The sequence below is a fragment of the Plasmodium knowlesi genome, assembly GCF_000006355.2.
Source record: "Plasmodium knowlesi strain H genome assembly, chromosome: 13".
Taxonomy (NCBI): domain Eukaryota; phylum Apicomplexa; class Aconoidasida; order Haemosporida; family Plasmodiidae; genus Plasmodium; species Plasmodium knowlesi.
Genome location: NC_011914.2, coordinates 531,313 through 544,531, shown reverse-complemented (window position 1 = coordinate 544,531; position 13,219 = coordinate 531,313). Strand labels below are relative to the sequence as shown.

The 13,219-nt window shown below is 40.0% G+C and overlaps 2 protein-coding genes across 2 annotated transcripts; both read right to left on the bottom strand.

The window, feature by feature from the left end:
- Positions 1-697: 697 nt before the first annotated feature.
- On the bottom strand, positions 698-3,488 carry PKNH_1311800 (DNA replication licensing factor MCM5, putative; the record flags this gene model as incomplete). The annotated part of the gene is made up of 4 exons (XM_002260587.2): positions 698-767; positions 916-1,025; positions 1,139-1,283; positions 1,537-3,488. 4 exons carry the CDS (start codon positions 3,486-3,488, stop codon positions 698-700), a joined length of 2,277 nt encoding a protein of 758 aa, XP_002260623.2.
- A 1,841-nt stretch (positions 3,489-5,329) lies between these two features.
- Positions 5,330-12,107, bottom strand: PKNH_1311700 (lysine-specific histone demethylase 1, putative; the record flags this gene model as incomplete). The annotated part of the gene is made up of 2 exons (XM_002260586.1): positions 5,330-5,479; positions 5,715-12,107. 2 exons carry the CDS (start codon positions 12,105-12,107, stop codon positions 5,330-5,332), a joined length of 6,543 nt encoding a protein of 2,180 aa, XP_002260622.1.
- Between the last annotated feature and the right edge of the window lie 1,112 nt (positions 12,108-13,219).

Sequence of the window (13,219 nt, the reverse complement as noted above, 5' to 3'; positions counted from 1 at the left end):
CATCGGTTGAGTAAATGTACATGAAAGTTCATACAGGTGCCCCCTTACTTCATGTTAAAATTGCGGAAAATGTAAAAAAAGGAGTCACGTCGCATAAGATTGGTGGGAAGGGGACCTCCTGTCCATTCGCCCCGCAAAAAATACATCATAGGTATTGCCAAAGGGGAGGAGGAGAAATGTCCAGGGAGTTTAGTCTTGTAGGTAGAAATACTCCATGGGGCAATGTTATCTCATTTATCTCGTCTGTAGAATTTTCAGCAGACCTGTGTGACAAAACAACCCTCAGTGCTATTTACTTTCCCAGTCGAAACAACATACATAAAGGCGGGCGCATAACCCTGTTGTGCACGGCAAAAAGGTATACCTTCCCGCGTGACGATTTTTTCACGTTCTTAATTCATAATTAAAAGAAAGGGAATTCTTTTTTTTTTTTTTTTTTTAAAGGTCAAAAAAAGTGTACACATTTTGGAGGGTATAAAAAAAGGAGATTGTAGAGAAAAGTATGGTTTTTCAAAATGGAAATTAAAAATGAAAAATATATACATGCGGGTGGAGATGTACATGTGTTCCTTAGTACGCGTTGTACCACATGTAGCATGTATGGTGGGCGTAACGAAAGGTGAACAGAAAAAAATAACCCGCGCTGCACGTTGGCACACGCACGTATATACTGCCAAGTCAAAGAATGCTGCCTCATTTAACAGCGTCTGACGGAACGGTCTCCTCTTTCCTGGAGTTCTCCCTTCTTGATCAGGATAGCCAGGGCCCTGCAGTGTTAAAAGAAAGGGGGGGGGGGGGGGAGAAAGGAGGTAACAAACTGAAGATTCTGCGCGAGGCATGCAAATGTGTACATACACATGTGTATCATGGGGTTATGGAGCCCCTAGGCATTTATTCCACTTTCGTTTTCATTACTTGGATAAAGCCGATCGGTCGAATCCTCTTAGCTGCAGCTCTCTGAATAAATTGACCCGCGAGGCTCTTTGCCCTTTTCCTAGTCGTCCCAGTATGGCATCCTCCGCTTGCTAAAAGGGGGGTGAGGAAAAGAGGGGAAGTTATTTAACATAATATCGGGAACGGTTCGTAAAACTAAGCAGGTTAAAATGTTCACAGAATATATGTGCTCGTTCGCGCGAACCTTCACGGCCTTCTGCTCCAATGGGGACATGGTCTCGAAAATGAGGCACTGCTTCGCCGTTTCGGCGGTGGAGGCCGAGAAGAGGTCGATAGACATCTGCACGTGTTTCTCGGTGGCGAACTGGGAAAGCTCCATTTTGGCAAAGCTGAATGGGAGGTGATTCGGAGTGAAGCGATGAGAAAGAGGGGGAAAGGGTTCTAATTATTATGAACCGTCTCCCACGCGGTGGCACAAAAATTATGACATGCATTCAGTAGGGGGAAGAGGCAAATAAAGGGGTCATCAACTGATAGGGGAGTATGCTTCCACAGAAAATTGGCAAAACATACACCCGCACTCGTCCACTTCATATGCTACATTGGCACATGGAAGGGTTGCTCTCACGAATGCTCTCTAACCTTTCTGCCAACCGAATGAGCGATTCTAGTTGACGCAAGGTGATGGGAATTTTCTTCGTTACGGAGCGTCTGTCACCTCGGTATTCGGCTCTTGTTTGCACGTAGAAATTGCGGAGAGAGTCCCTAGCCTCCTTGGACAAGAGAGGGGCAATTTCCTTTTTGGCGTACTGAATAAATCTGGTCAGCTTAGAGAGAGGAATTTCTCCCTCCTGAGATTTATGCTTTGACGCATGCAACGCTACAATATGGTTGCAAAGAAGGGTATCCTTCTCAATATCCTGTTTATTACGTAATAAAAATATGATATCAAATCTTGATAAAATGGTCGTCTTAAAATCATGCTGATCTGTAGTATCCTGTGAATCATCATATGATCCAAAGGAAGGATTGGCTGCAGCAATGACAGAGCATCTACTATTTAACATGGTAGTAATTCCTGCTTTAGAAATGGATATGGTCTGTTGCTCCATAGCTTCGTGTATAGCCACCACATCATCATCTCTCATTTTATCAAACTCATCAATGCAGACAACACCTCCGTCAGCCAGAACCATAGCTCCACCTTCTAAGGAGAAAACCCCCTGACTATCTCTCATAACGGCTGCAGTTAAACCCGCTGCACTGCTACCCTTTCCAGATGTATAAACAGAAACAGGAGCACAACGATTTACGAATTTTAAAATTTGCGATTTGGCAACTGAGGGATCTCCAAGCATTAGCATATTTATGTCTCCCCGAATTTTTGTCTCCTCTCCAATTCGTTTTCTAGTACCTCCAAAAAGTAAACATGCACAAGCTTTTTTCACTTCATCCATACCGTAAAGTTCTGGTGCTATAGATTTAAATATTTTCTCATGAATATCATGTTCAGCTGCTAGTAGAGTTAATTCATTTCTTTCTTCTACATCAAAATTTAAGTCGTTTCCTGTCATGTCATCATATTTTTGGAAACCTAAAACATGGAGGTAGGAAAAGTTGGTTCCATCTGCCCTTGTAGGTTTAGGGTTGGGATTATATGAAGTGAGAACTCCATGAACGTAGACTCGATCTCCAGGAATCATTTTTTCACATAAATATCTTGTAGCATTTAATTGTAAATGTCTTGGCATATCTCCAGTTGGAACAGCCTCTGGTAATTCCTGCATCTTCAAGGATTGTATATCAACAAAGGTGCACTCATTTGGCAAAATAACATATGGCTCCAACACTCCATTGCATCCTAGCTGATTGTCCATTGGGTTTGCAACTCCCATGGAAGACTTCATGGTGGAGGAATACCTACAATATGGTGGAAGCTGAGGTTTATCCTTCCACAAGGGGACATCAATAGACATTTTATGATCACAATATCTACACTGAAGAGTAATTTTGCGCATCTTATGTTGCGGTTTACTCGCCTGTACAATAATCCCTGGAACCACGACAAACCTCTCCTGCGTTGCTGCTAGAAGACCCCTAATTGGTGTAGGCCTAATAAATGTATTCAACAAATTAATTTGAATATAATTCAAGTGCTCATCTTCATCATTTAATATGTTGGCTGTTTCGCATACTTCGTAGCACACGCGCTCAACAGTAGGCAAATATGTTAGGGGTCTTTCGGAGAGGGCTCTAGCTAAAATGGCGGAGTAATTTTCTGGCTTCTTCATCTTCCTTTCCGAAATGGGAGTTGCACTTATTTCGTTATTTTCGAAAACCGTCTGTTGTTTGTATATATCGTCCAATTTCAAATCTAAGGTGAAATTATTATTTTTCACATTTTCGAAAAGCGTTCTCTTCAGGTTTCCTTCCTTTAGGGTGTTCGATGAGTATCTCGACAGAAAGTCCTGGAAATAATTATACACTTCGTTCAGACTGGGTAGGTTTTCCTCAATACGAATATTGTTTTCAGGTCTGTTGTTGGGGTTCCTTGCGGCATTGAAGAATGCCCGTCCTTCCTGTATTCCCAGCATTTCTCTACTTTATATGTGTAGGGGGGGTGCCAAAATTGGTTTCCAATATTGGTCCTTCAAACCAGTATGCCAGGGTCTTCTTCAAATTTGGAATGATGCCCTTCTGTGTGTGTTTATTTCTGAAAGTGCAATTTATCCTTTAGCTTACACATGCACCAACTTTTCCAAATTTCTCTGTGGGCCTTTTTTTTTTTTTACCTTCCCGTAGAATGAGTTGGAGAGGGGAGAACCTCCTCAATGCTTGCAAGTGTTTGCTCTTCTGTCGCGACGCACCTGTGCTCTTTTTCCGATCTTCATACTATACGTTTCGCGGGGAAAAAATATATATAAATATGTGTGAACACTGTTCAGGCTTTTTTTTTTTTTTTTTTTATTATTCTACCCCCTCGTGTGTGTGTAAATTTTTTCATCTTCCTTTTGCAGATGAACTCATGCAGTGTGTTAACCTACGCGAAGTAAGGCGCCCTCTCTGTTGCTGAAATTTACCAAAAGGAAGGATCCTATGATGGGTGAGGAAAGTGCAAAGCTTCCTCTCCTAGTGGACAATATGCTGTGAACCGCTTGGCACTCATCTAGACTGTGTCAATAGCGACAGTTCCAAAGATGATACTTCACATATCATGAATTAAAAAAAAAAAAAAAAAAAAACGAAAAAACGGACGAATGGTGCTATCTCCTTCGAATTGGTCTCTTCCACACATATAATACAAGATTGGCTTCCTTCTCATTCAATAAAATTTATTCTCCTTTGCACTGCCGCTTATTGGCACTTTTTTTTTTTTTTTTTTTTTTTTTTTTTTCCTTAGCCACATGGCTTATTACTTGAAAGTATAAACAAGCGCCTTACCTATATGTGCCAATTCGAATGTACGCAGTGTGGAGGGAATAAAGAAAAAAATTTTCGAAGAAATACATCGCCATATTGTGCATATGGCACACCCTTTCCTGAAATTTTTTTTTTTTTTTCTGCTATTGCGTAAGCTCAATTTTTGAACGCTCCTAAAATAATTTGCACCTTTTAGTCGAAGACAAAATGATGATACAAAAGGACGAAAGGAAGAACTGGGCGCGCTGATCTCCTCACTGATTTTTTAATTCTTTTTTTTTCTTCTTTTTCCTTCAGGAATGTATTTCCCCCCACACACACAGGGGGAAATCAATCAATAGCTATGATATACTATTTTCTGGTTTCGAAGGAACAAAGAGAAAAATACATTTTTTCCTATTTGCAAAGGTGCGAGGTGTAAAAGTGCGCTGGGTAGGTTTGTGTATGTAAAGGGTGAATGCTTTATGGCATGCCTTTTCTAACCCAAGGGTACTAATTTTTCAGCCATGCAATTATTCCACTTTTCGTGTATGCCTGAGTGTATATTTCTCGTAAAAAAAAAAAGGCGTGTAAATTTATCTGCTAAATCAGTTTTGCACAATGTGTACATTTCAGATGATGCTATGAATCTTTCCGATGGCGGATGTTCTTTAAAAAAGAAGTTTCCGAATGGACAGTCGGAATTTGCAAAACGTATGCTTATATCAACATGGGCGCACTCGCGCCATAGTGGCAACGGTCAAAATGGGAAGGCGTAGGTCGGCAAGGAAACAGCAAAATGCACTGTAAATGCCTGTCAAATTTTTGTACACATAAAAATTATAAAGTCGGAACTTATATGCATAGTTATAGAACTGTGCATGCAAATTTAGAAAAAAGGCACTTTCATATGACCAACGGAATGATTCATTTCAGATTAAAGCCTGTGACAAAAAAAACGGAAAAAAAAAAAAAAAAAAAAAAAAAAGACATCCAACTGGGCACAAACAACAAAAAAAAAAAAAGAAAAAAAAGATCAATTAATCCTTTTGGAGAGCTCCACTTGCAACAGGTCTAATCGTCGCCTGATCCGGCGTGTTCTCGAGAGAAAGAACTTTATTTTGTAAATGTAAACTCTTCTCTTCCAGTAATTCTGTATGATTTCATTTTGGTTATAGAAGCCCCGCTGTAAAGAAGAAAGCAATTAAAAATCAAAATGGGAGGGGAGGGGATACAGTACATTACATTTGTGTAAAGTGACTAAAATGAGCACCTCAATTGCGTTCCCCAAGGGGGAAAATACCATTAAAACAAGCTATTCCCGTGTGCAGATAATCGCACGCATCTGTTGCTTGCTTTTTTAGTTTTGTTTTTTCTCCTCCTTTTTTTTTTTTTTTTTTGCGGAGGTCCTTCAAATTTACCTTAAAAATCTGGGACAAGTTTGTGCTGAGGCAGCTGGGACAGATCCACTTACGCTTGGACTTCTGCTCCTCTGCTCCCGCTTTCGAGCATAAGCAGTAGGAATGCCATCCTTGAGTGCAGCCTAAAAAATCACACATTATTAATTCCCCTCCATTTACGCACTTATAACACAGAACGTCGTGCTTGTAAAATATCAAGTGGTATATGTAGTCGCACAACAACTGAATGATCACACTCGAGTCAATAAAATAGTGGCAAGTATCATAGTTTGTTTCTTTTATTATATACTTCAAAAGATAACACACAAAAAAAAGAAATCCTGTACAGTTTAATTTAATTTTTTGATATTTATTTATGTAGATAATATTTTCCTCTACACTTTTGTCTGATGAGAAATTTTGACTTAAGAAATATTTCAAGTATATGTTCAGTTCGCTTATTTCCCTATTCTGAACATACATGTGATTTATTTTCTCTTTTCTCATTGTAGCTAGCTCCATGTGTGCATTTTCTTTTTCTCCTTTTTTTTCTGAACTGTTCATATTTTTTTCGTATATTTTATGCTCCTCCATCGTTTTTTCTTCTTTTTTGCATGAACCGTTCAGGCAGTTCTGATCAATTCGTATGCCCTCCGCAGTGTAAGGCGATACGGCGAGGAGAAGGGTTTCATCATGTGCTCCACCACTTGGAGGTTTATATCCACTGTACATCCAGGAGCTTGTCTGTTCGGGAAAAATGCAGCTCTCTGCACTTTCCCATTTCTTCTTTTCACTCATTTGAGCATTTGTATGATCAGTTATTTTTTCATTTAAAAAGGGAAAGCCCAAAGGATTATTTGGAAGATTGCTCCATTCGAAATGGTCCACAAGTACATCCTTCGCAGCTTCAATTTTAGCAAATAGTTCCCTCTGAATAAAATGTCTAAAGTGGTGATACTTGCTCAACACAGATGATAAATATTGAGAGAGCAAAAATTTTGATTTTAAAAAAACGGGCGATATGCTTTCTTTTCTTATCGAATTTAATTCAGTTTCGTTGTAATTGTGGAAAATGATGTCATTCATTTTGATTATGTTTTTGTCTATGTATAAGCTGAACTCGTCGTAGTTGCTCAGGGATGTACAGTGTTCTATCCTTCCGTGTGTGTATAGCGCAGGTGTCGAATGGATGCTTGAGCTAGTTAAGCGATTTCCTCCAGTAAAACTGGTTTCCCAGGAGTTCAGCCATTTGGGGGATAAATCTGGTGATACCAAAGCGATTGATCTGTGGACTAAATCCTCGGAGAAGTCCCCATCCGACGCTGGGGAATCCACCTTACGCTTAAGCCTATCTGTGTGGGTTTTCTCCACAGTTATGCCTCCCCCCTCTACGCTACTCTGCTTCTCCCCTCTTCCTTCTCTCCTTTGATTGCCATCATCAGATTTGCAAAAGGCATCACCCTTCAGATGGTCGAAAAATTTCAAAATATTGTTTAACGAATAGGACAAGAAGTCGTGTTCCCCCTTGAGAAGGGACAAAGGAATGTTAGAAAGGTTCGACACGTCGTCATCCTCCGATGAGCTTTCATAATCAGTAAGCGCTTCATCACTTCCATCCGTTATGTAAAATCCAAGTAAATTATTTTTTACCTTGGGCAAAGGTATGTTAGTAAATGGGCACGTATCCTGTGGGAAGAAAAAAACATCCGTATTGTAGCGTTTGGTGTCGGGACCCCCTAACTTCAATCCAATATGTGCAATATCTTCAGCTGCCCGTATGCCGGTGTCATACGCTCCGTCTACACACTGGAAATAACTCTTGGATAGGTACTCCCCACAGAAGACGACCTTGGGATTATCAATCGGGTGCGGAGCCCTCAAGTAAATTAAATCATTATCAGTGCAGTTGACATGAGGATAGGCATATGAGCCAAAGGAAAAATTATCATCTTGCCATTTGGTAATTAAATAATCAACGAGGATGGGTAATTTCTTTCCCGTATTCTCGAACATCTTATGTAAAGTGTACAAACATTCGTTTACGATGTAATGTTCATTTTTAATATACCCATAGGTACATGACCAGGGAGGGAAACAGTGTACTAAAACACAGCCAATTTTTCCATAGGCATGCAAATTAAGGAACTGAAATTTTTGATCAATACAGTTTAGCTGTAAGCTATCAAATGGCCAGTCAAAATCAAATGGATAGAATCGTAAAATTATTTTATTGTGATTTCCCATTCTGTAGTTATTCAATGCTTTAATTTTCAGTGGGTGTAACTTGGGTTCAAACTGCAAATACGATTTCTTTTTTTTTTTTTTTTTTTCATTATTTGTTAAGCATCCAAGTGGTAAAGCAACAATTACATACTTGGCAAAGATATTCACTTTGGCGTAGTTGCAATTGGTGAGATTCGATGTGCCATGGAAATGCTTGTTGATTTGTTTCTTCGACGTATCGTAGCTCTTGCACTGCACCATAACGTTGTAGTTTTCCTGGTTTTCCCCTGGCCGGCATCGATTTCGCACAACTTCTAAGCCTTTACTTTTCTCGTCCCCGTTGATGTAGTATTCATGAGTCCTCTTCACTCCCCTCGGATGTTTTCCATTGTGGGCAGAGTGAATCCCCTTCCCCTCCTGAACTGCACCCTCAGAGAAGACATCACCAGATTGATAGTTTCCAGTGGAATCTCTTACACAATGTGGGGAATTCCCCATATGGGTTCCATTCTTGGGATCCTCCTCTGAAGACAACTCCCCCTGTGTATTAACCAATAGATGATCACCCTGCTGATGAGAAGTATCATTAACACCATTGTAGTCGTTACTCCAAAATGTACCATCCTCCTTTATGTGAACCATTTCGGCTACTGTGCTGAGAAGAATTTTGTTCTGTATATTTTCGGACAAGAAATTTATGAGCCACTTCCATCCGTCCAGAACTATCTGATCAGCACTGGTGTTGTCCTTGAAACTTATCACCTGAGGAATCTGTTCGTATTTCCTAATTTTATTATAATATTTAAAATGTTTTAGAATATAATCATGGGTACCATAGTTTGGACATACATCAATATCCATGTAGGTGGAAAATGGAAGTCTACACATGGCTATGGATGTCTCTCTTAAATCACTTCCATAGCCATATCTGGACTGTAGCATAACCATTAATATTTTCCACTCTTCCAGGGAGAAGTTATCCTGGTGTATATTCATCTCTTCAAGAATTTCCTCTGTGCATTCGATTAATAGATCCCACATACTTCTCCTTTCCTTGTGTTCGTTAAAGAGAAATGTACTTTTTATATCCTTCTTATCCTTTGGTTGGATTGAGTGAGTTGCCTTTGGCTGGATTGGTTCATTTGCATTTGGCTGGATTGGTTCATTTACCTTTGGATGGATTGGTTCATTTACCTTTGGCTGGATTGGTTCATTTACCTTTGGCTGGATTGGTTGAGTTGCCTTTGGCTGGATTGGTTGAGTTGCCTTTCTCACAATTCGATAGTACTCCTCTCCGTAGTCGTAGTAGTTCTCATAAATGATTGAATCCTTGTCGTAGTTGTCCACTCCGCTCCCCGTCCATGTGCATTTCTTCTTCGACCGAGATTCGTTCATTACCTTCATTCGTTTAACACACTGTTCTTCCGCTATGTTCGTATTTATAAAATCCGATTTGATGCTCTTCTGTAGCTCTCCTATCTCCTCCTTCCCTTTTTCTTCATACCCATCTTGTGCCCCTTTTATGTCCTGCACGGAAACCGACTGGTTCTCTCCTTTCTTTTCCGAATGATGGATGACTTCCCCAGGGAAGTTCATACAGGAGGGATAATTATCGACAGTCGTATCATGCCTATTATTATTTATGAAGAGATATGTTTTAATTTTCCTAGCAGCCCTAACCCTAATTTTATCACACAATAAATTCATCCTATATATTTTAAAGGTTTTAACTTGTTTTCCACTTTCGTTATTATACCAATAAGCATAGAAAGTGGATTCCCAGTTGTCCTTTCCACAGACCAAAGATATTTTCGGTTTTAATTTATTTGCCAGCTGAGTTACAGACTTGTCGTAGCCTCTTCTTCTTCTAGTATCTTTATTGACGGAGAGTATTTTTAATTTTTTATTTTCCCTTTTGGAGCATTTATGCGATCCATTAAGGAAGGGAGGTTGTTTGTCTCCGTAGGAGGAGGAGTACATGGAGGAAGGAAAGGAAGAATCGCTACTTAAACAGCTGTCACTCAGGTAGGTATGTACACATATATTTTCATCCATGTCTTTTAAAAAGGTTAATAAATCCTTTTTCTTTTTTTTCAATCCCATCTGTTTGTATATGTAGCTATATAGATTGCATATATTGTCAATGTTGTATTTCACCATGAAGAGAATATTTTTTCTGATTTTTTTTTTTTTCTCCTTTTTCTGTTTTCTCGCTTGGAAGTAGTTGCTGTCGCTGTATGAGTGGTGTGGGTCGTCATCTTCTCCTCGGCGCTGTGCGAATTTCGCCGAGAGTCCGTTTCCACTTTGTTCTGGGGATTGCCTCTCCCCTGTGCGATTTCTGCCTTCCTGGTGAGCTTTACTATATAGGGGGATTTTTCCAAACCGTTCCATCAATTGTGCATACTGTTGTTTGAACAGGTTAACATTATTGGATAATCGTTTTTCCATTTCTTCCATGTTACTGGGGTCCAGAGGATTGAACTCCTTCTTCTTATCAGGTGGAATTCTAACTTTCATCCTTTTGTTATTTCTCCTATAATAGAATTTCTTCCTTGCTTTTTTACTCTTACCATTTCTTCGATTATCAGTACCCACGGAGAGCCCTGAGTCCATGGACAGTGTTTCTTTCTTTGTGAAGTAGTTCTCTTCGTGTATTTTATCCCCCTGATTTGAATGCGCGTTATGGTCATTTGGTACATCGGCATTCTCGCAACAGTGCAAGTAATTCGCACCTAAATCTACCACCGTTTCGGGGAGCAAGTTGTTATTTATTATTCTCTCTGGCAGAATGGTGGAGTAAGCTCTTCCTCCAATTCGATTTCTTCCTTCAATGACTAGTATGTCTGCATTACATTTGTTTAGGTAGTAGGCCGCCGCAAGTCCAGAGATTCCCGAGCCAATGATCAGAACATCTACATATAGGTTCTGTTGGTTACGTAAAATCGGATAAGCGTCTACCCCTCGGTTGATTATATCTACTGGTTTGACGTGACCGAAGAGGGAGATTTTTTTCCTTTCTTTGTTCTTAGGGTGATCGTCACTCTTGTTCACAGAATCATCAGGATTGTCACCATCACCATCGACGCCATCCCTATTTTTTTTCCTCCTACTGCTCTTCCCGGCATGCTTGCTCGAAATGACCTCACTTGCCTTCTTCTCATCAGTTATCACATTGTTAGGAATCGATATGGCGCATTCTCTTTGAGCTCTACCGAAGGAATTGTCCTCTCTTCTTTGGAAATCCTCTTGAGAAGAGGAAACCCTCCACATGAGAGCATCTCCTTCCGCTGGCCTCTCCACATGAATGCTACTTACTACATCACCCTTCTCAAACAACTTGCCAAACTCCAGAGAGCAACTTTCCCCCTTCTCCGTATATTGTCTTTCACTGATTTGATCTATTCGACCGTTTTTCCTTTCATCCCTCGGTAGGTCGTAAGAGGAAACACCATTGGGGGATTCGAAGCCTGATGAGAAGGTGCACCTGGTGGAGGAGCTGCTCCCTGAGGCATCCTTTACAGATGGAATTCGCAAAGAGTTGACATTCAAACAGATATCTAGCGAATCCGTTTCAAAAAAGGGAGTGTCCAGGGATTTTACTTTTTTTAAAGTATCCTGAAATGAGGAAAATTCTTCCGTGTCCTCTCCTTCCTTCTTATCCTGCTTCGTATTCAGAACCTCATAAAGAGACCACATGCCCTTCCTCCATATATCATACTGAGAATGAATATTCCTACCCATCATCATCTTGAACCATTCACGAATCCACAAATATGCCTTCTTACTTGTTCTTAATGGTGCTTGTTTTTCCGTCTTAGAAATATTATAATACTTGTATTTAACTCTCTTATGCTCCAATTTGAGCTGTTTAATTCTTTCTTTCCTCCTGTTCATTCTTTTAAATATTCTTTGTCCCATCTTCCCTCCGTATTTTCTTCGTCCCCACTCTTCCTCTTCGTCGTCCTTGGGCATTTTGCTATCGTCTAGCAATATGAACTCATCTTCTGGGTAAGTCATCTTTTCATCCTCTTTTGGCAAATCCCTTTCCTCGTCGCTGCCATTTTTCCACTGCCTCCTTTCCCTCACCTCCTGAAACAACCTTAGAATTTGCCGCCGACGTGACCGTTGCAGTTCATCATACATCTGATGCATATCCCTCTCCACTTCCAACTTCTTCCGTCTTCTTAGCATGGCTCTTCCGGTGCAGTGCGTTTTTCATGCACACGGAAATACAATCCCCCCTGTATTTTAAGAAAGCACCCTTCTCCCTCCTTAAAATGGGTTAAAGAAGTATCACTTCTGGAATGAGAAAAGAAAAAAACACGGACGACAGAACTGCACAACTCATAGGTGCCATACAGGAAGATTAGTCAATTCTTTCTCTTCAAAAAGGTGGAGATTTTACGAAAAAAAAAAAAAAAAAAAAAAAAAAAAAAAGTCACCTAATTTTCCTTACTTTCTCACGTTCACTCCTTTCGGTCCGTTTATGTCCTCTTATAGAAATGCACTACTTTGACAAATAGGACAAAACATGGATGAGTGGAGCGCACCCACAGATGACAAGCAAATTGAGAGAGGAACTTCCAGAAGATCACGCCAACTGGGTCCAGTACAAGACAGTTATCTTTTACAACTATGTTAGCCCTTCTTACAGAAGGCGGAATACTTTTTCCTTTTCTCAGGTGAGAGCATCTTTCTTCTCCCCCTTTTTTCGACACATATGGGTTCTTAACAGTTGATACGATTGTTAGTTACCGTGCTGTGATAGGAGTAAACACATCGGTGTGTATGTTATCTTCACCTGTGAATTTTTCAAGGCACACCGTACCTCTGCGGGGATTTAAAATTGTTACGCAAAGAAGAAAAAAAAAAAAAAAAAAAAAAAAAAAGCAACACAATCTGACCACACATGGCACTCCACATACAGTCCCCCAAATGAGACAAACAAATTACAAAAAAAGAAAAAACGTAGCAAATCCAATTGTACAATAAAAGTTATCTTTCTACAAAGACACACTCGTATGATTACCCATCTCGACAGCATGCACGTGCACACTAGGGTAATCTTTTCTTCCCAAAAAAGAACAAAAAAAAGGGAATCAAAATGAGAAGCGGAGTAGGAAAGAAAAACACTTGATGATAAATTGTTATGCTCCCTCTCCCCCTGAGGTAATAACAAACTTGTACATGGACTAGACTAGACTAAAGTGGACTAGTCTAAAGTGCACTAGTCTACACTAGACTACGCCTGAATGTACACAGGCGGGTGTTGATAAGGGGAAGGGAAATGTAACACAACATGA